This window comes from Leucoraja erinacea, chromosome 8 (assembly GCF_028641065.1).
Source record: "Leucoraja erinacea ecotype New England chromosome 8, Leri_hhj_1, whole genome shotgun sequence".
NCBI classification, from domain to species: domain Eukaryota; kingdom Metazoa; phylum Chordata; class Chondrichthyes; order Rajiformes; family Rajidae; genus Leucoraja; species Leucoraja erinaceus.
In genome coordinates this window covers 31,678,958-31,706,638 of record NC_073384.1, presented here as the reverse complement: position 1 = coordinate 31,706,638, position 27,681 = coordinate 31,678,958, and the positions used below count along the sequence as shown (strand labels likewise).

At 42.9% G+C, this 27,681-nt stretch overlaps 1 protein-coding gene across 5 annotated transcripts in view; it reads left to right on the top strand.

Annotated features, from left to right (window-relative positions):
• ltbp1 (latent transforming growth factor beta binding protein 1) overlaps positions 1-27,681 on the top strand; it is a 295,601-nt gene that overhangs the window by 198,039 nt on the left and 69,881 nt on the right. For all 5 annotated transcript variants that reach the window (XR_008723852.1, XM_055639325.1, XM_055639326.1 and 2 more), the window contains 2 exons: positions 15,681-15,806; positions 24,283-24,426. Coding sequence is in view for 4 of the 5 variants with exons in the window: in XM_055639325.1 (XP_055495300.1) it covers positions 15,681-15,806; positions 24,283-24,426 (270 nt within the window). In the remaining variant the exon portion in view is untranslated. The remainder of the gene's footprint in view (positions 1-15,680; positions 15,807-24,282; positions 24,427-27,681) is intronic.

Here is a 27,681-nt window from a genome sequence, read left to right as displayed (position 1 = left end):
GACCCAGCAGATGAAATTTTCCAGTCTGGTGAATTAAAGAGCCTCCACCATTCTTGTTACATTTTATGAAACCTTGCAGCAAATGCTTGCTTGACACATCTGGTGATATGGTTTATTAGCTCCTGACAAGCTCATGTTCCTTGTCTTATGTACATGTGTGGGACTGAAAAAATTAGCTTAGGTGCAATAGAATAAACTCTGTAGCCAATTATGTTTGCCTATTTTTAAAGAAAATAGAGAAATAAAGCTTTTTAAAGCTGTGCTCAAAACCTGGGGCTTTTTTATCTGGTATTGACTTGGGGAACCAAGTGTGTGTGACCATAGTGTGGCACAGTAGCACAGTGGCGCAGTGGTAGAGCTGCAGTCTCACAGTGACAGAAACCCGGATTTGATCCTGACCTTGGGTGCTGTCTGTGTGGAGTTTGCACGTTCCGCCTGTGACAACGTGCATTTGCTCCAGGAGCTCTGGTTTCTTCCCACCATTCCAAAGGTGTGCAGGCTTGTAGGTTAATTGGCTTCTGTAAATTGCTCCAAGTGTGTAGGATGTGAAACGGAGATAACTTCGAACCAGTGTACGGGTGATCGATGGTCGGCGTGGGCTCAGTGGCCCAAAGGGTCTGTATCCACGCTGTATCACTAAACTAAACCTTACCAGAGCACAGCACAGTGAAGGCACTGTTCTGAGGGCATTTATACTAAACCAGTCTCCTGATTTTTACGGAAAATTGTGAGTGTGCAGTGCGTAGCCTGGAGACATGAATCCTGATTTTGTGTAACGGTTTCACATGGTGCAACATTATGGATTACCCATCACACTGGAACAGGTCAAGCAACAACGGTGGAGAGAGAAGCAGTTAACATTTAGATTGGAAACCTGCCATCATGATTTTTGGAAGAGTTTATAGACTTTAACTCGGTGGTTTATAGTTGACGTGTTATAGAATCGTAGATTAGTTGTGTCTCATTAATTCTGTGCTAGCTCCCAGAAGAGCAATATTATCGACCTTGTTCTCTATTATTATGTGTTATTCTCTCTACTAGCTGACTCTGTTTTGAAAGCAATGATTAACTTTTCTCCCATGGTCCTTGCAGGCAGTCGGTTCAGAGGTGTATAAAATCATGACAGGAATAGATCGGGTAGATGCAAAGTCTTTTGCCCAGAGTAGGGGAATTGAGAACCAGCAGCACAATAGAATATGTAAACGTAGTATATTGTAAACAATATGATAAACAAGAAAAAAAGTTCAGTGTACATACATATACACACCTACACACACACGCACACGCACACACACGCACACGCACACACACACTAGACCAAGTGAAATCGCTAACGAAATGGGAAAACTGTCGGCGTTTTGACATATAGATATGTATATATATGTATGTATGTGAGTATATATATATATATATATAAAACAAGCAATAATAGTGCAAAAAGACAAAACCGCTGCCTCGTGTTCAGATAATAGTTCAGAACTTAATGGAGGTGTAGTGTTTAATAGCCTGAAGGTTGTGGGGAAGAAGATGTGTATTGTATTGTATTGTATTGTATTCAAATTTATTGTCATTGTCCCAATTTGGGACAACGAAATGAATTTCCCTTATCATAAAAAAATCACAAAGAAATAATAAAAATAAATAATAAATAAATAATAAAACATATTAAAAATAAAATTGAAATTGAATTAAAATGTAAAAAAAGCACAAATACAGAAGTCCACGACACAACATAACATAAATGGCACCAAGGTGAGGATGGCACCATAGTCCAGCCAGCCTCCCCTCCGTGTTCATCCGTGGACGGGGCCTTCCGAGCACCCGCAGTCGCCGCCCCGGGTGGCCCGATGTTCAGGCCCTCACGCTGGGCTGGTGGAACGCCGACGCCGAACCCCGACGGTGAGCATCCTCCTCCTCAGCGGCCCGGACCTTCTGATCAGCCGCCTCCCGCAGCCGGAGTCTGCAGCTCCCGAGTCCACAGGCCGAGCTGGGCAGAGTCGCAGGACCCCGCGCTGTCCATCAGCGCCGCCCGCGTTGGGAGCTCCGCAAACCGCAGCTCCATGATGTTGGTGCAGCAGGTCCAGCACTCCGGGCTCCAGACGGCGACCCCCGGTAAGGCATCGCCAGCCCCGCGATGTTTCAACGCTGTCCCGCCGCTGCTGGAGCTCCGGTCGATCCCGGCAGGAAAGGCCGCGCCAATCCAGGTAGGTAGGCCGCTGTGGGGGGAGGGGGGGGGGGGCGAGGACGCGACTCGAATAATAGTCGCGTCCTCACCAGGAAGCGGCTGAAGTACGGTATCCCCCGCACCGTGCCCTCTTCCCCCACATAAAAACACCAAAGAAACACAAAAAAATACACTTTTACATAACTAAATAAACAAAAAAACAAAAAGATACCGGGCTGTAGGTGGAGGCTGCTGGCACCAGCGCCACCGGAAGTACAATACCGAATGTGTTCAGAATGTGCTGAACCTTGACATTACAGTTTTCAGGCTCCTGTACCTTCTTCCCGATGGCAGGGGAGAAATGAGTGTGTGGCCAGGGTGGTGTGGGTCTCTGATGATGCTGGCTGCTTTTTTGAGGCAGTGACTCCTGTAAATCCCTTCGATGGTGGGGAGGCCAGTACCCCTGATGGACTGGGCACTGTTCACCACTTTTTACAGTCTTCTTCGCTTTAATGTGAAGGAGCAAAGATTTAATAGGAATCTGAGGGTTAACTTTTTCACACCAAGGGTGGTGGTTGTATGGAATGAGCTTCCCGAGGAGGTAGTTGAGGCTGGGATTATTGCAACAGTTAAGAAACAATTAGACAGATACATAGATAGGTTTGGAGGGATATGGGCCAAACGCTGGCAGGTGGGACTAATGTAGAAGGGACATGTTGGTTGGTATGGGCAGGTTGGGCCGAAGGGCCAGTTTCCATGCTGTATGACTCTATGACTATATACCTACTATAACAAGTTGTGGGTATTGTAATGAAGCCCTTTTTCGCCAGACCATCTTTTCTCTGGCAGACTTGAGTTTGGAGGCAGTTTAGAGCCTTCCAAATGTTCTTTGTATCTATTCCACCATAGAAAGCTCTCAGAACCTTCCACATAGAGTCATACAGCATGGAACCCAGCTTTATGGCCCAATTTTAGTTTTGAGTTGCAACGCGAAAACAGGCCCTTTGACGCATGGAGTCCGTACTGACCTGCGATCCCCGCACACTAACACTATTCTACCCCGGGTCTTTGGCACTATAAGGCAGCAACTCTACCACTGCACTATCGTGCCACCCTGGGTCTACCTGGGCAAAAGATTTTGTGCATATCTATTCCACTCCTGATTTTATACATCTCTATAAGATCACTCCTCATCCTCTTTGACAACAAGGAATAAAATCCTAGATTATAGTCTCACTCTACAGCTCAGGCCCTCGAGTCCTGGCAACATTTGTGTAAATCTTCTCTGCAGTCTTTCCAGCTTAATGGCATCTTTCCAACAGCAGGAGGACCAAAAATGAGCACAATATTCCAAGTGTGGCCTCATCAATGTCTTGTACAGCTGTAACATAACATTCCAAATTCTATACTCAATTCCTTGAATACTGAAACTATTCTATCTTTCATTTTCAGGGACCGGTATACTTGTACTATTAGATCCCTCTGCTCTACAACATTTCATAGGGCCCTACCTTTAATTGTGAAGGTCCTGCCTCTTGGTTTGACTTCCCAAAATGCAACTTCTTACATATCGGAATTAAACTCCATTATTCATTCCTCATTCCACATGCCCAGCTGATCAAGAGCCTGCTGTTAGTCTTGATAACCATCTTCAATCTATACTATAAACCAACTGCCTTAGTAGAACTCAAGATTTCAGGCTTTTGTTTTACACTAATATTGCATTTGTTTTTTTAATTTATTGAACTTTATTTTGTTTACTGTGTTATTTATGAGTTTTGTGTTTACAGAGCTGTTCATGCTGCTGCAAGTAGGAATTTTATTGTTCCCCTTTTACCCTGATTATGTAGCATTTCAATGGAAACTGGATAAGTAGGAAAAATACAGTATACCAGTGCAGTAGAGGGAAGATAGACACAAAGTGTTGCAGTAAAGGGCCTGTCCCACTGAACGAGGTAATTCAAGAGTTCTCCCGAGTTTCCCCTGATTCGAACTCTGAGAATTACGGTAATAGCCGTTCGTAGGTACTCGGGGACTCTCGTGGACACTCTCCGCACTGTTAAAAAAACTTCACGAGCTTACTACGTTTCCCGAGTACCTGCCGTTAGCGTTACGAGCCGCTAAAAATAGTCCCGAGCTCCAACTTGCCCGCTACGTACATTCTACGTACTTACCATGAGTTTGATTTTTTTTTTTTAACTCGGGAGAGCTCTTGGGTAAACTCGTATAGTGGGACAGGCCCATAACTCAGCAGGACAGGCAGCATCTCTGCAGAGAAGGAATGTGTGACGTTCGGGTCGAGACCCTTCTTCAGAAGTAGAGGAAAATGGATTGAGTGGAGACACTTGCTGAAGAGTTAACACTGGAACCATGCTGATGGGCCAAACAAACTCCTTTGTGCTGCAATTTATGATTTAATTTCTCCAACTGTCTCAAGCATGTGACATGAATCCTGAACTTCTCCTTATTGAATTTCTGATCTTAGGGCTCCGGGAAAGAATCATTGTTCATTCAGGGATAAATCCATATATAACACGTTAAAATTAATAACTCCAAACTATAATTTAATATTTTCACATTAATATCTATGAAAGACTGCTCACAAATAGGTCTTCACAAGTTACCCAGTGCAAGATTAAATGAAGTCCATCCAGCCTTGATGCTCTTTGAATAAATATTTAAACAGATATTAGTCCTTTGAAATGTACAGGGCTCCCCAATCTGGATGCAGGATGGGTTATTCTTTACTTTAGACTTACTTTGGCCCATCAGGTCCGTGCTGACCAACGATCACCCCGCACATCAGCACCATCCTACACACTAGGGACTATTTACAGTTTACAGAAGCCATATAAACCTGTAACCTACAAACTTGTTGTCTTTGGAATGTTTAAGGAAACTGGGTACACCCAGAGAAACCCACACGGTCACAGGGAGAGCATGCAAACTCCGCCAGGCAGCACCCGTAGTCAGGATTGAATCTGGGTCCCTGGTCCTTTAAGGCAACAAATCTACCACTGTGTCGCCCTAAGAACTTCTCTGTTTAAGGAGTTCAGAACTATGGTGGGGTTATGGTCACAACATATGGATATGTTATAAAGGAGGCCCAGTATGAAGATGTGAATAGCTTCACACATCCTGTCGACCGAAGTAGTGTTGGTGTTCTTTAGATGTTTTAACTTTGTTTCTCTTTCCACATATGCTGCCTGACTTGCTGAGCATTTACAGCACTTTCTGTTTTTAGAAATAATTAATTTGGCCATGTTTTAAATATTGTGTCCAGTTCTAGTTGTCGCACCATCAGAAGCATATAATTGCACTGGAAAACTACAGAGGAGATTCACAGGTTGTTGCTTGAGATGAAATGTTTCAGTTATGAGGAGAGACTGGAAAGGTTGTGTTTGATTCTTTTGAAGTAGAGTCTGAAGGTGGGGTGGGGTGGGGGGGGTGAGGGGGGAGGGGGGGGGGAGGGGCTAATAGAGTTATACAAAATTAGGATAGGGAGTGGGGAAACCTTTCTTCATGACAGGTGTCTAAGACAGAAGGAATAATTTAAGGTGAGGTTCAGAGTGGATCTGAAGAATGGTTTACACTCAGAGGCTGGTTACAATTCGCTGGTTACAATTTTTAATATAGGAAAAGTGGCGGTTAATTGAAATCAAATTGCTACCATCACATGATAATGTCCCTCGACTGTTTTCATAGCAAGATTAAAGTTCATGTACTGCCTGAGAAGGTGGTAGATGCAGGTACTCTTATAATATTTTTGTAATATCTGGGTGAGCATGCGAATTGTCAAGTAGTGTTGGCTATGGGCAAGTGTTGCTAAATGGGATTAGTATAGATGGGTATATGATGGTCTTCATGTACATGGTGACCCAGCAGTTTGTTGTGTGATACTTATCTATGCTGCGTGATACTTATCATGGAGTTGAGGAAAAATGTCTTCCCTCAGAGTTGCTGAAGCGTTAGAATGTATAACGTAGACCCGTACAGCACAGGAACATGCCCTTCGGTCCACAATGTCTGCGCCAAATATGATGCTATGTTAAAGTATCTCCCCCACCTGCACATAATCCATACTCCGACATTGCCGGGATATCAATGTGCCTATACAAAAGTGTCTTAAATGTTATTATTGTATTTGTATCTATCACTACCACAGCAGCATGATCCAGGCATTCACCACTCTCCAAGTTAGCTTGTAAGGCCAGACTATCTACTCCTGCTTCTAGTTCATATTTTTCAATGTTATGTTTAGAGATATAAGAAGGAACAGGCCCTATGGCCCAGCGAGTCCACGCCATACATCGATCACCCGTTCACATTAGTTCTATGTTGACCAACTTTCTCTAGCTTTCCTATGAATGTCACAATATCCATAAGGCACAAAGTACAATAACTCAGTCAACAAGGCGTGCTGAAAATCTAGGCCCTTTTTTAATATGGAAAAAGTAGCGGCTAATTGAAATTAAATTCCTACCATCCCATGATAATGTCCCTCAACTGTTTTCATAGCAAAGTTACATCAATCGATTCTGTATAGATTACAGCAGTTGAAGCACCAGGTAGTATAGTCTATCCGTGACCACAATGAGTGAGATTCCCTATTTAACCGCACCTATCAGTCTTACCGAATATTCCTGCTGTTGCCACTTATGCAAACTTCCTGGAAACTTCCTTGTGCTTTCCCTGTATCTTGTAATACGGAATATCAATCTGGTGCTCGTTCATCTCCATTGCACCTGCCCACCCTTGATGACTGTGAAATTCATTCCATAACTGGGAGAAATACCACAATCTTCATCCAACGGTCTAACTGAGTTGATCTGGAAACCAAGTGTCTATAAGCCAGTTACTGACACTTGTGCCACTGAATCTGCTTCCTAAAGGAACACCATTTACCATTGTAAACATTAGGAGCTGGCTCTTGGGCAGAGGTCTCCTTGAACCCAACCAAAGCAAACACCAACATGATAGTGGCTTAAATTGGCTTAATTAAAGAGTTAAAGATCTGCCCTGGCTCAAACTCAGGCATAGTTTTTGTGTCTTTGCTGATCCTGATGCCCTTTTGTATAATGGGGCAAAACCCATTGAGGTGCTCACCTTAATCCTTTTCTTCTTCCTTCAACCCATACTTTCTCTGCTTCGTTAATGGCTATTCCTCCCACCCTGAACACACTGGTTTTCTTTCAGCTGGTGTTATATCAGTAAAGATCCATTTAAATAGCTGTGAAATTAGCCAATAGTGCAGTAAAGTTTCACATAGCCCAATTCTGGGTTTTGTGTGCCAGCTTCTCGTCAGGAAAGAGCAGATTTCTATCAATATCTGATCACGTTGCACCCTGACATGCTGAAGTAGGAACTGGAAAAGGCCATTCAAGCTCTCAAGACTTAACTATAATTGATTGAGGCCATGGGCTGATGAATGTCTGAACTCCTAACATTAGTACCAAAGAGACTGCAAAGGAGATTTATGAGGAATTTAACCTGAGCTGGAGAATTAAATCTTTGCAAGATGGTCTAGGTGAAGGATGCTTGTTTTGGAACAAGTGAAACTGCGGTGTGATTTAGTGAGGTGTTCAAGCTTGTGAGAGGCCTAAACAAGCTGAAGAAGATAGATGTACTCCCTTAGTAGAGAGGCCAATAACCAGGAGATGTAGATTTAGAATAATTGTTAGGATTTGGATTGTGCTGGACCTTTCTTCTCCCAAGACCAGTGAGGACTAGGACCTACTGCTGATAGAGTGATGGAGGCAGAAAAGTTCACCACATTTAATATAAATGAGCATTTAAAGAGTTGCAACTTGCATGGCTGTGGACTAATATTGTCCAGTAGCTGGAAGAATTGCACTAAGCTGAACTGAACCACTTTTGGCGAGCAAAAACAGACACAATGGGCACAATGAACATTGTGATTATGTATTCAGATTCAGATTCAGATTCAATTCAATTTTAATTGTCAGTGTCAGTGTACAGTACAGAGACAACGAAATGCATTTAGCATCTCCCTTGAAGAGCGACATAGCAAACGATTTGAATAAAAAAATAATAAGTGTCCGGGGGGGGGGGGGGGGGGGGGGGGGGGGGGGGGGGGTGTGTTGGCAGTCACCGAGGTACGTTGTTTAGTGGAGTGACAGCGGCCGGAAAGAAGCTGTTCCTCGACCTGCTGGTTCGGCAACGGAGAGACCTGTAGCGCCTCCCGGATGGTAGGAGGGTAAACAGTCCATGGTTGGGGTGAGAGCAGTCCTTGGCGATGCTGAGCGCCCTCCGCAGACAGCGCTTGCTTTGGACAGACTCAATGGAGGGGAGCGTGGAACCGGTGATGCGTTGGGCAATTTTCACCACTCTCTGCAATGCCTTCCGGTCAGAGACAGAGCAGTTGCCATATCATACTGTGATGGTATATTTCAGAATGTATATTTCTGTAGCATTGAAAGGCTGATCATCCGCAATCAATATCCCGTTCCTGCCTTCTTCCCATATCCCCTGACTCCACTATTTTTAAGAGCCCTATCCAGCTATCTCCTGAAAGCATCCAGGAACCTGCCTCCACCGCCCTCTGAGGCAGAGAATTCCACAGACATGATGAACACGATGCCAATTCCTTTCTACCTTATCACGTCAGTCCCTTGTATATTCACGTGCCAATCTAAAAACTTTTTTAATGCCACTACCATATTTATTCCACCACAAATCATGACAGCACGTTCTGGGCACCTACCGTTCTCTGTGTGAAAAATTTGTCCCGCACATATGCATTAAACGTTCACCCTCTATACTCAAAGCTCAAGTATTTGACATTTCCATGCTGGGAAAAGATCCTACTATCTCCCCTATCTGTGCACATTCATTGTATAAACTTTTAGCAGATTTCCCCTCAGCCTCCAGCGGGCAAAAATCAAAGTCTGTCCAACCTCTTATAGCTAATAGCAAATACCCTCCTTATAGCTTACTTACTCCTTATAGCCAATAGCCTCTAATCCAGGCAGCATCGTGTTAAATGTCTACTGACACTCTCCAAAGCCTCCCATATCCTTTCTGTAATGTGGTAATCAGGACTGCACATAATCTCCAAATGCAGTCCAATCATAGTTTTTTATAAAGCTGCATCATAACTTCTTGACTCTTATACTCCACGCCCCGACTGATGAAGGCACACATACTAAATGTTTTATCATCCCACGCATCTTAATCTTCTGGATCAGCCTACCATGAGGAACGGTCAAATGCATTACTAAAGTCGATGTACCCTCAGCAGCAGCTTTTAGTGATCTCCTTAAAAAACCCAAGCAAATTTGTAAGACATGACCTGCCCCGGAGAAAGCCATGCTGATTGTCCCTAATTAGCCCACTCTCTTTCAAATGCAAGTCATTCCTATCCTCCCTGTCCTTCCCCTTGTCATTGAGGTGGATGCCGCTGAACCAGAATTGGTGATGTCATAGAAAGGTTAGTTCCAGTTGCAGTCCAATTTTGTAAGAAAGAGTCAATATTGACTGTCCTCAGTTTAGATGGGGCATCTTGTTCAGCTTGGACAAGTAGGGCTGAAGGACCTGTTTATGTGCTGTATGACTCTATGACAAGTCAATGTGCTGTTGGAGATTATAGAGCAATTCATTACCGAATATGGAAAATTACCACATCTTCCACTAACCAAAATGGCAATGCTGGAGTACAAAGCTTTACTCCCGCAATTTCAGATGATGCAAGCTTGTGCACAAGATTCCCCACCAATCCACCTTCGCCAGGAAACAGCAGATGCACAGACTCCATCCTGTCCTGGTCAAGATTGTAGCTCTGCTACAGATGCATCTGAAATGCATTAATAATTCCTTAGGAAGTGGTCAAATTGGGCCAAAATGGATTAATGTAGAAAAGATGTGAATTTGGGCCGAGGATCAACATTACTTGATTTAATAAGCCGGTGGTGGCCTGTGCATGCAAAACATTTTTGTGTTGTTTTTGAGCGTCCTTGCAGAACATTCCCTACATTATGGAAGATGAGATCATTTGTGAAGACAGAGAAAAAAAATTAAGGTTCCTTTCAGATGAAAAAGTATCACAAAGGCTCTTTCTGATCATTTTAGTTGGCGACCGTACAGTCATGCTGACTAGTTTCATAAAAACTACCATGGAAGAAATTTCCGCCTCATTCAATTCAATTCAATTCAATTCAACTTTATTGTCATTGCACAAATACGAGTACAGGTACAACAAAATGCAGTTTAGCGTCTGGTCATAGTGCAAGATAGTAGAAATAAAAATACAAAATAAAAATACTGGTTAACAATGTGTGGACTGTGGATGAATTAAACTGGTACATAGGCAAATAAATGTATACAAATGGGAGAGTCTAAAGATAGCTAGCGATGGGACTGTGAGTTCAGCAGTGTAATGGTGTTATTGAAAAAGCTGTTCCTCAGCCTGCTTGTGCGAGACCTGAGGCTCCTGTACTGCCTCCCTGATGGGAGGAGGGCAAATAGTCCATGGTTAGGGTGAGAGGGGTCCTTGATGATTTTCCCGGCACGTCTCAGACACCGTTTTCGGTGGAGGGCATCCATGGCAGGGAGCGGGGCACCGATGATGTGCTGAGCAGTTTTCACCACCCGTTGCAGTGCCTTCCTGTCAGCTGTGGTGCAGCTGCTGTACCATACCGTGAAGCAGGTGGTCAGGATGCTTTCGATGGTACAGCGGTAGAAGTTGGACAGGATCTGGGGGGACAGGTGATCTTTCTTGAGCCTCCTCAGGAAGTAAAGGCACTGCTGTGCCTTTTTGATCAGTTTAGTGGTATTGAGGGACCAGGACAGATCCTCTGAGATGTGTACCCCAGGGAATTTGTAGTTGGAGACGCGCTCCACCTCAGTCCCGTTTATGTGGATGGGGGTATGTCTGCCAGCTCTGGTCTTCCTGAAGTCAACGATGATTTCCTTCGTCTTCTTAGAGTTGAGGACGAGGTTATTATTGGCTCATGATATTTATGCATGGCAATGGTCATTTAACATCAGCGAATGGTCAATGGGATTTTGCTTGATAGTGATCCATCAAATCGATAAAATAACACAATGGGATTTCTCTTATTCCACACTGGTTTCTGGCTTACTTGTCAAACTAAGGACTTTTTATGAGCTCCATGGAACGTTTTATCCAAGCAGGTAAAAATCTTTTATAGCTTGCAAGTCTACTTATAAATCGTGAAAATCCAATGGAATTTATCAGAAATGTGAAGATAAAGAGCCTGATAACTGCAGTATTTTTTAATATAGCAAACAAACTTAGATGATTGCTATTATTTTATGGATAACTAATAGAAGTAATAGAATCATACCGCATTGTTTCTGTGGTCTTTAAATCGGCGAGACCATGCTGTGTTGGTACCCTGTGACATGATGAGCCAAAGGGCTCAGATCTGACACATCTGACTCTGCTTTACAGTATAAAGTTTTATGTTGGTTCTTCTGAATATTTCAGCATCAATGCATTATGGGAAACAACAGCTGAATCCATGTTTGAATGCTCGCTATGTGCAATCTCTTCTATGCACTCGTTCAAATCAACTATTCTGTAATTTTAGTTTTGGTTTAGTTTAGAGACAGCACGGAAGTGGTCCTTGGTTCGCGTGCCTGTGTGCAAAGAAACATTTGAATTTCTACAGCACTTTTCATAGCTTGTACGTTCTAAGGCAAGTGAGTAACTCCTGTAGTTGTTTCTCTAATACAGGAAAATGAGAATTACAAAACAACACGCACCTGCCAAGTGCAATAAAATAATGGCTAGGCAATGATAATGCATGGATGTTGACGAGAAATCCCCTTGTCTGGCTGAAATAGTGACCATGGGACCTTGTCTCTAAGTGGGCAGATGCAGTCTCAATATCCTGTCTGATGTGTATCATGTTTGCCAGCATGGCTAGAATCCCATTGGAACTGCATTGTAGCACCGGCATATATTATGTGTTCGGTTATCAGTGAGAATGGAATTGCGTAAATTTCCCAGTGATGATTCTGCTAACCCATTCAATTTTTTAAATCGTGTCCTTGTTTGACTTTGTGCTGTTGGAACATCAGATGCAAAATTATATATTTTTATGTCCCTACCCAATGTGCTGATCAGTGTGATTCCCCACACAGTGAGGTACCAATTTCCACTATCTTGGGACTACATCTGAAGTCTCCAGATATTTTTGGGTTGCACATTCAACTCCAGAGTTGATTTTGATTTTGATTTTGCAAAATGAAAGATGATTGTCTGAAAGCAAATACTACAAGCAATAAATCACTTGTCACAGTTAAAGTGCCATTGACAAAGTGACATAATTTCATCCATGAAGGAAACCAGATCTTCTTGAACTACTTATATGTTTTGTGTTCAAAGTTTTAAAAACTTTTCTAAACCTGTTTCCACCTTCATAGCACAGCCTGATATTCCCCGACCCCAATTCCTTTGCTGTTTGCTCCTTGGCTTCATACTTCCAATGTACAGCCGACGGCCTCTCTGATGGTCTTCACGGTAAATCTGAGGATATTCAAAATCTGCTGCTTTGCGTCCGGACACATTTCCACTTGTATATCCCCATCACATTTGCACGCCGACGTATATTTGCTCCTGTGGTTTTCAAGGTTTCTTTCTTGTTTTCAAATTACTCCCTGCCTCTGTAATCACCATTACCCCTGTCAACTCCTGAATTCCTCTAATTCTGCGCTCTAGTTTATCCCCAAATCCACCATTGCTGGCGATACTAAAAATGCCAAGGCTCTTGACTCTGGAATTCACTCCCGAAATATCTGTCTACCTCCCTCTCTTTCAGATGCTTCTGAAAATCTCTCTCTTCGGTCAAGTGTTTAGCCATTTACCTAATATCTCCTAATGTTGCTCCTTGTCAGGTTTTGTTTTAATAGTGGATTTTTTCGCCACTTTGATATTTGCCGATTGGTCTTACAAATCTGGGATATTTTTCACATTTCAGGAAGGGCCCTAATCCAAAACATTGCCTGATTATTTCCCTCCACAGGCACTGCATGCCATGCTGAGTTCCTCCAGCACTTTGTTTTTTTGCTCAAGATTCCAGTATCTGTAATTTTCTGTGTTTCCCTTTATATTTGTTCTTCCAATGTTTCATTGTTTAGCAGGTAAGGAGGTAGGCTGGCACATGTTGTTGCTATAACAATGCAGGAAGAGTGAGATTTAGTGCTCTGCCTTGAATGGCCCCCAAACCTCCCTTAGCCTACCATCTTTCATTAAGGTTCCTGGCTCAACCATTCCGCAGTTGCACGCTTGAGACCAGTGGAGATGGGTGGCGGCGAGGTTTAATGCTGCTGTTCTCTGATACCTTGCTGTTTTTTACAGCTAGTATTGTAAGCAGAATGCTTAAGTGAAAAGATATTGTCATGAGTTTTGGATTGGCCATGTCCCAAGGTACAGCATTTGCTTAGATACCCATTTTATTTTTCAAGTATTGAATTTTGGAAGCAGAACATACATGCTGATGGGTAAGGAATGATTCAAGTTTTCAGTGGAATGAATTCCAGAGGCAAAGGGCAATTGAAATAGAGAATACAAATGTGACGATCGCACTCATAGTGTATCTGACTGGGGATTTTTCCTTGCCCAGAACAACTGGAGAACAGTGATTTTAGTATATGTTAAAACAATCGCACATCAACGTTATGTGTAGGAAGGAACTGCAGATGCTGGTTTAAACCAGAAATAGACACAAAAACTGGAGAAACTCAGCGGGTCAGGCAGCATCTCTGGAGAGAAGGAATGGGTGATATTTCGGGTCGAGAAGGATCTCCCCAAATGTCACCCATTCCTTCTCTCCGGAGATGCTGCCTGTCCCGCTGAGTTACTCCAGATTTTTGTGCACATCAATAATATTATGGAGCAAGACTGAATTAGAACTAAGAACAGAAAATGCTCGAAACACTCAGCAGGACAGAGGCAGCATCTGTGGAAAGAGAAAATGAGTTGTTTTTGGTTTAAAACTTCATTAGAGCTGAAGAAAGGTCTCTGACTGAAAGGTTAACTGACCTGCTGAGTGATTCCAACATTTTCTGTTTTTAATTTCAGATTTCCTGCATTGTATTTTTTTGATTTTCATTTACTGTTAAACTAGAAATATTTGGACTTATTTTCAATATGATCCTGGAAACAACTGCTGGTCCGACCTCAGAAAATGAGCAGGTACCAACGACACTAGAGATTGCCTTAAGAGAAATTGCTGCTTTCTGAGCTGTGATGAAAGAACTCACATTTGGCATTTGCCTACTGGAATTTCTTGATGCATTCAAACACTGAGCCATTCTTTACTCAGTATCCACATAACAGGTTTGTTGCACTGACAGTGCCAGACACTTTGCAGAGAGCATCTCCTGCCATAGTACTGCTGCCAAATGGCACAGCTTAAACCATTTGCATTTTAGTGTAGAAACTTGAAGAATTCCAGTATCTACCATTGGAAGCCTCCACCATGTGGATTGCCTTTATTACTCACGAGGATCTAGTACACTGTCCTACACATTAACATTACAATATTGTATTGAATTAAGTGTTGTGGTTTAGCTGCAGGGGAAACATGGTTGCTGTGGATGGATTTAATCTTTGGTTTAGTTTAGAGACACAGTGCAGAAACAGGCCCTTTGGCCCTCCAAGTCTGCGCCGACCAGCGATCCCCGCCCACTAACACTATCCTACACACATTCAGCACAATTTACAATTTTACCAAGCCAATTAACATACAAACCTGTACATCTTTGGAGTGTGGAGGAAACCGGAGATCCCGGAGAAAACCCATGCCGGTCACGGGGAGAACATATAAACTCCATACAGACAGCACCTGTAGTTTGGATTGAACCTGTAAGGCAGCGACTCTAGTGCTGCGCCATCGTGCCACCCTCAATCTGTCTATTGTGTATAAACTCATCAGCAACTGTAAGTAGTTCCTGGGAAATGGAATGCTCAATTTACAGTAAATGCCTTCTTAATATATGTAATCACAGTTATTTTAAGTTTTTATTGTGTGTTGATTACTGTTGAAGATTAAAACATTTGCATTATCTATTAATTTTATATTGCCTTGTTCCTTGCAGAGACAAGAAAATAATCTGAAAAGTTAATTTTCACTTGAGTTAACTTATTTATAAAATATCAATTAGTTTCTTCCACAGCGATTTCAATTTTCTGTGAGTCCACGTCCCGCTGGCCATCAATTTAAATTAATAATGTTGATCCCCAATCCTGCTATTTTGCTACACAGAACTATTCACATGTGTCTCCAGTTCACTACATTCACTGCGATTCGTCAGGTTGTACAGAAATATTTACAGTCTCCTTGAATTTTGAATTCAATGCCAGTTCTGGCATGGATTTTGAACCTTTAGCCTGACAAATCAACAAGTCACATCTTCCGACGTATTGCCGTCTTTCGCTCCTGTTTACCCCCATCATTTACTGACTATTATTGTAACCATTTTTTAATTCAATAGGGCTAGACTGATCATTACATTGTTTTAATTGCAGATGTTAATGAATGCACGAGTGATGCCATCTGCAATGGTCATGGTTTCTGTCAAAACACAGTTGGGTCCTTCCGCTGCCTCTGTGACCAGGGCTATCAGGATCTACTGGATGGAAGAGGGTGTGTTGGTGAGTACCTGTTCTTTTCCACATGATGCCTTACCACCTTTAAATTAAACTGCAGCTCCTGTACAAGGGAGGTAATGTCTCACAAATCTGACTGAAATGTTTTGAGGTGCTGAAGGCAGGATGATAGATGGTGTCAATATAAACTTTAGAAAGGCTCATGACACGGCTAGACAAGAAGGTTAATGTACTAAGGGGCATCCTACAAGACTGGACTGGATACAAATTGGTTGGGTTATACTAACTAGAGAGTTGTGTTTCTGGATGGATGCTTTACTGTCTGGATAAATGGTCACCACACATTCAGTGCAGGGATTTTTGTTGTTGTATATAAATGTTTTAGATGAGAATGCAGGTGAACTGATTAATAAGTTTGCAGATGACACAAAAATTGGTGAAGTCACAGATAATGAAGAAGATTGCTTCAAGGTAAAGAGATGCAAAAGTTGGGCGGAGCATTGATAGATGCAATTTAATTCAGACTGTTGCGAGATATTGTACTTTGGAAGGTCAAATTCTGTTAGGACATGTATAATAAATAGCAGGGACCTTAACAATGTTGATGTGCAGAGAAACATTGGGGTACAAGTCCACACATCCCAGAAAGCAGCAACACCTGTGGACAGGGGAGGGAAGAGCCAATTGGCATGTTTGTCTCCATTCATCCAGGCATTGAATGCAAGATTTGCAGTTGTACAGAACAATGGGCGGACTGCAGTTAGAGTATTGTTTTCAGTTCTGCCCGCCAAACCACAGGAATTATGTTTTATCAATACAAAGAGTGCAGGAGAGATTCACCAAAATGTTGCCTGAAGTAGAAGGCTGTAGTTGTAAGGAGTGATTGCATAGGCGGGATTTATTACCACTTGGACATAGGAGGCTGAGGTGTGACCTTACAGAGGTTTACAAAGTCATGAACAGGAACCTGCACGTCTTTGGAGTGTGGGAGGCCACAGGAACATCCGGGGAAAACCCATGCGGTCACGGAGAGAACGTACAAACTCCGCACAGACAGCACCCATAGTAAGGATCGAACCCGAGACTCTGGCGCTATAAGGCAGCGACTCTACTGCTGCACCACCTTGTCGCCCAAAATTACTCCTCCTAGGGCTGTTTTCCCAGAAATGTGAAAGGATAAGGAGTAAGTTGATTTCCGCTTTCAAAATAAAGAGGAGGAAATTTGTTGGAGTTCATGGAGAACATTGTTTCTGGTCAATAAGGAGTCAAGGACTGGGGGGCAGGGTCTCAGAATTAGTGTAGGAAGGAACTGCAGATGCTGGTTTAAACCGAAGATAGACACAAAAAGCTGGAGTGACTCAGCAGGACGGGCAGCATCTCTGGAGAGAAGGAATGGGTGACGTTTCGGTTCAAGACCCTTTCCCATTCGCGACCCAAAACGCCACCCGTTCCTTCTTAAAATTAGAGTTGGCCCCTTTCAATAGCCCTTTTTTTTAAGATGTATAGTGTAACTGAAATTCTTGTTGAGGCATGAATTCAGGCTGCAGCTTAGATCATCTGTTTCCCCATGCAGCCAGCCTGCTGCACCTGGCAATCACAGGTGGTCTCCAAACAATGCACAAGCCAGACATGAGTTTGCTCAGCTGGGTGCTAGCCGGCAGGCAGCATGGTGAGCACAGCTCCAACACTCCACCTTTCAGAAGTGACGTTAGGAAAGACTGAATGTGTAGAGGGTGTATAAGTTTGGCATTCTCTTCACAAAGGACAATTGATGTCAGTTTTAAAAATGAGGCTTGTGAGCCGGCGCAGCGATGCTGCTGCACAGCACACGCTGTATCTCCAGTATCTGGCCCAAGTATCCATCCTCCGCACACATGCTTTTGCAATGTCCTTGGTCAATCGCAGAAGGTAGGATAAAGCATGCCTTGATAGTGATGATTGCCATTGGGAATCCTGACAGAACTTTCTAATCCAAACCATTGCCTGTGGGGGGAATAAGGAACATCTGTAACTTGGCAGCGTCTCATCCAGGTCAAGATCAAATCATTTCTCTCAGAACGTAGCTGTTGGAAAATTGTGAGAGGACGACAGTTCTTCGGTTATATTGGCCTTGGCGAATAGTCTTGGCAACGCGGCGAAGTACAGCAATCTTAAAAGCCATCTTAAAGCTACAGAAACCGAATACTTTAGGGGGGAAAAAAAGAACCTGCTTATTACACATGAAGAGGGTGATAATTTGTATTTTGCTGCAGCTGCTGCTGCTGAAGCTCGTCAAATGGAATTTACTTTCTGACATTTATGAAGCATAATTAATCCAATGTGAAAGCTGGGTTTATTTGTTAAAAAGAAGAGATGAAAATGTAAATCTGTAAGGATGAAATACAAGTCTGGAACTTAACTCGGCTGAGAAATAGGTGACCACAAAATACCTATAGCCGGAAATTCTGTCTGCTGTTTAATACGCACACTCTGCGTGGCTCGATAAAATACCTTCTTAAGCAAAAAAGCTCTGTAGACATTTGGCTCGTTTTGCAGACTATTAAAGAAAAAAAATTGCTTTAACTGGCTAAATACTCCTCGCACTGTCAAGATGTACAGTATATATCTCAAGTGAGAAATCCCAGTGCTCCAATTACATTCTGGAACATGGTACAACTGAAGTGTCGATCAGTTCTTTGCCTGTGTGCTGCTGCACAAACCGCAGGCTTAGTTAGAACGACTGAAGTATCCAGATAGAGACATTGAAATTCCTGTAAAAGTGGGGGGTTCTTCTTGGGATGTTCATAGCCCCTGCTCTGCACTGTGGCTGACACAGGGCACCACCTCTCAAATAAATAAATAAGGTGATTGAGGTCAGGGTTTTTTTTCCAAAGACAGAGAGCACCTGCCCAGAAAAATAGCAGACAAACTGAGAGGGTCACAGACAAAAATGGAAATCTTTCACAGCTGCTGTGCTTGTTTCAAAAAAGTATGTCTAAACCTCTCCAGCACTGCCTTAAGCCTCCCATGGCTGAAGCGTGGAAATAAATTAATTATTGTCTTGGAACCTGTGGTTGAGTTGAGAGCTTAGTTGTTGCCCACCAAGTCCACACTGATCATCGATCACCTTTGCACACTAGTTCTATGTTGTCCGACTTTCTCATCTGCTCCCTGCACACTCACACAGTGATTTTCGAAAGAGAATTAACTTACAAACCCACACAGCTTTGGACGTGGGAGGAAACCAGAGCAAACCTGGCGGAAATGCACACGGTCACAGGCAAAACGTGCAAACTCCGCACAACAGCATCCGTGGTCGGGATCAAAACATGCCCACTGGAGCTGTGAGGCAGCAGCTCTGCCAGCTGCGCCACTGTGCCATCTTGGCCTGCAGTTTAGAAGAAGCATTTTGACGATTTAATTTTGGACAGTAACATGCACAATTAATTATTATTATCTTATTCATAATATTACAGCTGATGCCCTCTCACAATATCACTACTTTGTGCTTTCCAATCCTTTCTTTATTGCCATCCTCACTATTCTATTGAAAGTTTAGCTTCACTGGTTGGCATCCAGGTCTTAGAGGTGCTTTGATCGAACTTTCAAATGACTGAGGATCTAACGGGGGAAGCAATTCCACTGGTTCTGCAGACAGGAGTGATTGGAATTTGAAATTCTTGTCTGCAAATAACAAATTCATATTTGGTCAGTTGTTCATTTTAAATTGTTGAATGATGGTTTCTTAAGGGATTAGGAGATATGCGAATTGAGGGGGGCTGCTGCAAGGCGAGGAGTTAAGCTAGATCAACCCATCTCTCTCTGAATGTCCAGACAGTCTCTAGGGCCAAATAGCCTGCTGCCACACTGATGCTTTGGACTTCCTCCAAATTCGGTCTGAAACGTTATGATAGCAGAGTACTTAAAGTAGTATCAGTCCATATCAGTCTCTGTATGGCATGCAGCATACACACATTAGAAACAGTGTAATATAACCAGCCAGGGTCAATTCAAACTTTAATGGCAAGCCCAAAAATAGCCCATTTATTGCTCTATTTTTAAGCCAAGAATAGATGATCTTATTGCTGTCTTTTTACAATATGAAGATCTTCTGCTGCTAGCTGCTAGTTTTGGAAATGGAGGGCCTCTTGGGTGGCATTAACTGTTAACGGAAAATATATGTACTCTAGAATGTGATTCAGTGGCGTAAATAGCAGTCCATCTGTCACAAGCTCAGCAGTGCATCATTCACAATTCTGCCAGCATTGCCCTTCCTTCCTTTAACCATATAACCATATAACAATTACAGCACGGAAACAGGCCATCTCGGCCCTACAAGTCCGTGCCGAACAACTTTTTTCCCCCTTAGTCCCACCTGCCTGCACTCGTACCATAACCCTCCATTCCCTTCTCATCCATATGCCTATCCAATTTATTTTTAAATGATACCAATGAACCTGCCTCCACCACTTCTACTGGAAGCTCATTCCACACCGATACCACTCTCTGAGTAAAGAAGTTCCCCCTCATATTACCCCTAAACTTCTGTCCCTTAATTCTGAAGTCATGTCCTCTTGTTTGAATCTTCCCTATTCTCAAAGGGAAAAGCTTGTCCACATCAACTCTGTCTATCCCTCTCATCATTTTAAAGACCTCTATCAAGTCCCCCTTAACCTTCTGCGCTCCAGAGAATAAAGACCTAACTTATAAAGAGAATAAAGACCTAACTTTACCATTCATCTCGACCTCCAATGCTGTCTGTTAGGACTTGACTGAGAGGATGAAAGTTGCCTTACAGAGGAGAGTGCACAGTGGAGATATAATGTCCTTCCTATCAACATGCGCATTTCACAACTTATTATGAAAGGCCATTCACGCCTTTCTGCCATTCACTGAATCTTGCATCACTTGTACCTGAACTGGGCTCACTTGTCTGTGATCCCAAATCTCGTTGTGTCCCTCACCCAACTCACATCTATTCTTTCAGTCATGGATGCAAACTTCACAGTCATTTCAGGAGCAATGTTCAGATTTCAATACAAAGTTGAGAGTAAATGTTCCTCCCAATTTCACTCCAAAGTGTCCTCTTGATTCCCTCATTTGCACAGGTGTTCCTCCAACACATTTTTTTAAATACATGATTTAAGGTTCTTTGACTTTCTTTTAACCAGGAAGAATCATTAGTCCATCAATTGTAAATTATCCTCATTACTCAGCTCTTAAAGCTATGGACCGGATCAATGCAGTGGTATTACAAGAGGAGTATATCTTTCCAGTCTTACTTGTGAAATGCAACTCACTTCTCCCGGAGAAAGATGGGGTGTGGAATGAAACGGGCCTTTCAGCCAACTTGCCCATCCTCACCTGGATGCCCCATCCTCACTAGTCCCACCTGCCTGCGTATGGCCCATATTCCTCTAAACCATTCCTATCAATGTCCAAATGTTGTTATAGTGCCTGCTTCAACTATCTTCTTTGGCAGCTTATTCCAGGTACTTACCACCATCTGTGTGAAAAAGTGGCCCTCAGCAATGGATACCATGCAACAAAATAAATGTCCCCTGTACACGTAACAATAAACTAAAACTAAACATGGAACTAGTGTACGGGAGATCAGTGGTCACCGTGTCCTTAATGGGCCGAAGGGCTTGTTTCCATGTTGTATCTTTAAACTAAACTAAATTAAACTAAGCTCTGTGCATGTACCATATCTTTTCACCTCATGATCTTATTCACCGCTATAGGATCACCCCTCCTCATGCGCTCTAGGGAATAAATGTGTACCCTGTCCAACCTCAGTCCTGGCAATATCCTCTTCTCTGCACTCGTTGCAGCTTAACAATATCTTTCCAATAACAGGATGACCAAAACTGAACACAATACTCCAAATGTGGTCTCACCAACGTCTTGTACACTACATATGTGGGGCTGAGGTATAAGATCAGTCAAGATCTTTTTGAAAGCCAGAATAGGCAAGAAGGGCAGAATGGTCCTGCAATGAAAGGCAAGCATATATTCCTCCAGAGGCACAAACTACACATGAATGGAAATGCATGCTGGTCTCATTGTATAATTATAATTCCCCTGGCTGGCACAGCCTGGCATTTCCTGCAATATATTACATTATTTCAAGAACATTTGGAGAAACATCACAATAGAACGATCACATGGAAGAACAAGGATAGAAGTTGCAATGAATGCCATTGTCTCAACCTCTCAGGGGGTGGTGGTGGAGGCCGAAACGATTGTGGCGTTTAAGGGACTTTTAGGTAGGCACCTGGATATGCAGGGAATGAAGTGATATAAATTATATAAAGGCAGATAAAAGTTGATCTTGGCACTATGTTCGGCACAGACATTGTTGGTCAAAGCACTATTCCTACGCTCTATTCTATGTTCTACTTGTTACACTCCTATAATGGGTCAGAGCAAAGTTTTATGCAACTGAAATAGTGCCACCACCTATTTGAATTGAGTTCCCATTGAGAAAAGACCAAAATTCCATTGACGATTTGATTTATTTTTCTACCTATGCAGTGGTTTGAGTGATAGACACCTACTGTAAATCCCTTTGCTTCTCCACACCACCAAGTCACGCGGCATACAGAAAATATTTCAATTTGGCATCCCCAGATCCAAGCTGGTTAATACGCAAAAGGACACAAAGTGCTGGAGTAAAGGGCCTGTACCACCAACGCGACTTTTCAGCGACTGTCTTTGACCTTCAAGCTCGAGGGCACTTGCCTGAAAAACCTCGAGCTGGATCGACCAACCGCACACACACACACACACTCCCACACACACACACTCCCACACAAACACATCGCAAAAACACACACACACACACACACACACAAAAGGCGGGGGCCAGGGAAAGCGGGGGAGCGCTGTCTGAAATTCACACCCGTGATGAACAGGAAGGTAAAAGATGGCTGGCGCAGTTACGGTAAGGGGGATAGAAGGGGAGAGGGATAGAAGGGGAGAGAGGGGAAGAGAAGGGGGGGGGGGAGAAGAAGTCGAGACACTTTTAAAAAGCCAGACAACTTTTAATAAAGTTTAGCAGCAATTTAACATTACCGGTCGGTTTTCCTTGGTTCTGAAAACTCCAATGAGCCAATTAAAATGTCCGGTCAGCAAAGGAGATTGCCTACGGCTACCTCGACTGCCTAGCGACCCCACTCCACTACACTATGAGTTCAAAAGAACTATACCGACCAATTTTTACTTGCGGAAAAATTTTCAACATGCAGAAACATTTTCCTCAACCAAACTGAGGCCGGAACTTCCCTCGAGCATGAAGAATAGTTCCAGTGACCTCTTACGACCTCCTAGGACCACGTGTCGACCATGCTGCGAGTTTGAGTCGAGTGCAGACTCTTTTAAACTCGTAGATTATGTCGTCGCAGTGGGACAGCCCCTTAACTCAGCAGATGAGTCGGGCCAGCCTGAAGAAGGATCTCAACCCGAAACATCAACTTTCTGTTCTTCTAAGATACAGCATGGCCTGCTGAGTTACTACAGCACTTTGTGACCTTTTATTTGTCACTTAATAAGGCATTAAATGAAGTATAAAAGCTCCATGCACATCTTTGCTCATTTGGCTAAAGAAACAGGAAACATCATAACCCACAGACACAAAATAAAACAGCTCGTGTGAGTCTATGGGTGGTCTATCAATGGTGAGTCTATCGATTGTCGGTTTATTGAACGCCTTAACAGTGTGCAGCAGAAAACACTGAGAGAACGCAAAGTGTTTCACAATGTGCACTGTTAAGGCCTCCAATAAACGGACTTGTTTAATAGACTCATCACTGATCTACAAGCTGTTATATTTTGTGGCTGTGTATTTAAGATCAGATGATAAAATGTAGTTACTGCAAGCAATTCAGTGGTAATTCCATGTCCAAGTGTGTTAGGTGGTCTTTTGTTCTGGATCTGTTGATAGTCCTGAGAAAGAAAAATCCCGTAAAGACATGCACTCTGACCCAATGTGTGTTGCTGGGGCTGGTAGTGTGTGTTTAGGCCAGATGACCGACCGCCTGGTGGGTCTATGCCTTGGTGGGCCTGGAAGAGGAAGCACATGTGCCCTGGGTCCTTGTTGACTTCTTGTGGAGGTTGCATCTTTCAGTAACCAGAGTTTTCAAAGTTGCTTTTTGAATCTAATCCAAGATCTGGAAGTTCAGTTCCCCCAGGGAATGTCACTTTCATTCCTGTGAAAAAGATTTAAGAGTTTTATGTCAAAAAAGAGGATAACTTCTCACCACCACCTTATTTTGCACTGGGCTCAGATTGTGATGAGTTATAAGTTTTTCAAAATATTCCAAGTGCCTATCCCCACCGTTTAACAGAGAGTCTGACTCGAGAGGTATTGAAACAGTAATATGCAGGCTGTATATGAGGATGATAGGCAGAACTGAGATTGCCTTTAAGTTCATTATTGCAGCGGTAACTTCAGTCCATCTTGAATTGTTGTAATGGATCAGTGCGCTGTGTGTGGGCTAATCCCTTACCCAATTAATGTTGTTGCTGCGATAATTTGCAGATGTAAATGAATGCGAAATGATCAGTGGAGTGTGTGCAGCAGCTCTTTGTGAAAACGTGGAAGGCTCCTTCCTGTGCTTCTGCGCTGATGAAATGCAGGAATTTGACCCTACGACCGGGGAGTGCCATTTCCCTCGCCCACCAGGTACGGAGAATACACTAACCTTATCTTCTTTGTGATGCATTCTTTGGGAGGTGGAGGGGGACATAGGCAAGTGGGAACATTTGGAAAGATTTTCTTTGGATCTGTGTTCTACATGTTCACACCTAGCCCAGACTGTAATATATGGTTTCACTACACTTGATAATGGCTGAAATAGTGTTATGGATAGATACCGTGGGCTTGATTTGAAAGCTGAATGAACAGATTTTACTTATGTTTCTGTTGGCACTGAAGCACCTTTTGAAATAACAGTAGGCTATTATAGTACACACATACTTCTGAAATGTGCCTAGAGAATGACAATGATATCACTTTGTATTTGTGTGAAGAATATCTCCAGCCATTTTACACAGCTGAGTTCTTGTTTGGTAGCATATTGGCATGGCTCAAAATCCTGCTTCCTTTCAGATCAAGTGAAGTTCCTGAAAGAATAACATATGCTTGCATATTTAATTTCTGACTCCTGATAAGAGATTTTGTATTATTTTCCATCTTGCTATCCTACCTGAGTACTCCAACTGAGTACTCTGTATATTTTCTGTGTGTTCAGTCTTCATTTATTTATGAAACATTCCCTGCAATAGCGAAGGACCTTAAGTAAGTTAAAAGCGCCCAGAGCAAGTAGATGCCACCAGTCTGTACGGTTGTCAGTAATCTCCAGTTAAACTGGAATTGCATTTTTTTTAAAATAATCTTGTTGATATAAAACCCACACAGAGACGGAATAAATCTGAGTGGCTGGCATCCATATAGTAAATCTTGCCAGCGTTGTACTTAGCTCAGACACATTCCAACATTCCACGACAGTTATTGAAACTACATTGTTCAACCGAAAGGTGCTATGTAAGTGAAGAAGCTGTATTGGTTGGTATTGGATCTATTTTCCATTCTACTGTATAATTTCTGAGATATATGCTGTGAGCACTTGGGTATTGTGTTACATTTCACAGGAAACATGGAAACATTCTTAGGGCTGAATATTTGAAATCTATCCAAAATTAAGGCAAAGCAGCAGAGTATTGCATCCAATTCTGGTCGTTCTATTTTATAAACGATGTATAGGTCCTCAAGAGGGTAGAGCAAAGATTGACTGGGTTGGATTAGATATGTACACTGATTTGTCCTTCTTGGAGTGAAGATTCTGATAGAGAGAAATGCACAAGATCAAACTGAGGATACAGTATAAATATAAGAGAGGTTGGACAGTATATGCAGCTAGGAGGAAAAACACTTTTACTTGGCATAGTAAAAAAAAAAAATATTAGAGTGACATTGAATTGGATTGGATTGGTACTGCAAGGGAAATAAGTTGTGGGGCTACAAGAAAATGGGACTGGCAGGAGTAAATGATTATGGAGCAGGTGAGCTTTCTTCTGGGCTAGGATGAAATGGAAGTGCCCCTACTGAAGAAGCATAAACATGCATTAATATTTATCCCTTCAGCATAACGAAACAATTTTACAGCAATCTTTGATGATAACAAAGGTGAGACCAAGCTTCATAATGACAGACCAGAGGCTGCCAGGGAGGTAGGGTTGTTCTATATAGCCACAAAGTGTTGGAGTAACTCAGCGGATCAGACAGCATTTCTGGAGAAGATTTCGGCACGGACTTGTAGGGCCGAGATGGCCTGTTTCCGTGCTGTATTGTTATATGGTTATATGGGTGCATGACGTTTCAGGGCTGGACCCTTCTTCAGACTGCTTGTAGTTGGTGTGGGGGGAGGGGGGTTGGGTGGCGGAGGGGGATTGCGGGAGGAGGGGAATTGGAAGCAAGAAAAGAGCAGGACAAATCAGGGCCGGCAACAGATTACCTCAAGCAAGGAGGTCCCCTGTAAGCCGATTGTTGGCTCGTGACAGTGTGATACCATGAGGGCTAATATCGTTCATAAGGTCATAAGGAATAGGAGTAGAATTAGGCCATTCAGCCCATCAAGTCTACTCCCATCACTCAATCATGGCTGATCTATCTCTCCTTCCTAACCCCATTCTCCGGCCTTCTCCCCCTAACCTCTGAGACCTGTACTAATCAAGATTCTATCTATATCTGCCATTAAAATATCCACTGACGGCCTCCATAACCTTCACAGGCTTCTGTGGCAAAGAATTCCACAGATTTACCACCTTCTGACTATAGAAATTTCTCTTTGTTTTCTTCCTAAAAGAACATCCTTTAATTCTGAGGCTTTGACCTCTAGTCCTAGACTCTTCCACTAGTGGAAACATCCTGTCCACACCCATTCTATCCAAGCCTTTCACTATTCTGGACGTTTCAATGAGGTCCCCCTTCATTCATCTAAACTCCAACGAGTACAGGCCCATTGCCGACAAACGCTCAGCGTTTGTTACGAACTGTGGGACTGATAAAACAACTATTAGTGTGGGGGGGGGGGGGGGGGTGAGAATGGTGGAAGAGCAGAAGGGAGTGGGAAGGGAAGTGTTTGTTGAGGGTAGCTAAAGTTAGAGTATTCAACATTCATACCGCTGGGTTGTAAACTACCCAAGCAAAATCTGAGATGCTGTTCCTCTAATTTGCACGTGGCGTCACTGTGGTAATGGAGGAGGCTCGGGACAGAAAAGTAAGTATGGGAATAGAAAGGAATGTTAAAATGGTTAGCAACTGGGAGACCCAGGATGCTTTGTCGGACCAAGTGTAAGTGTTCAGCGAAACGGTCGCCGGTCGCTGATGCAGTAGATGAGGGGATTAGAACGGGTGTCAAGGGTTATGGGGAGAAGGCAGGAAAATAGGATTAGAAGGCAAAGATCAACCATGATTGAATGGTGGAGTAGACTTGATGGGCCGAATGGCCTAATTCTACTCTAACTTGTGAACTTCTGAGGTTAGACGATCTGTATGTGAACCTCTCACCTGGAAGGACTGTCAGGATCCCTGGATGGAGTCAAGGGAGGAGGTAGAAGGACAGGTGTTGTATCTCTTGTGTTTTCAGGGAAAAGTACCTATGGAGGAGGTGAAACAAGGAGATGCGGAGGAAGCAGTCTCTGCGGGAAGGCGGAATGTACGGCTGCTTCCTAATTAACGGATTAATTAATTATTTTTTGTGATTTTCAACAAAATATTATTTCTTGGCAAATTTACTTTTATTTCACATTTTAGGCTGTCAATGGTTCTTTATTGTCACGTATGCACTGCACAGTGAAATTCTTGCACCCATCGCCATAGTTTGGCGCTATTTCCAAAAGGAAAACAAAAAGTCCGAAGTCTCTGCTGATGTACTGG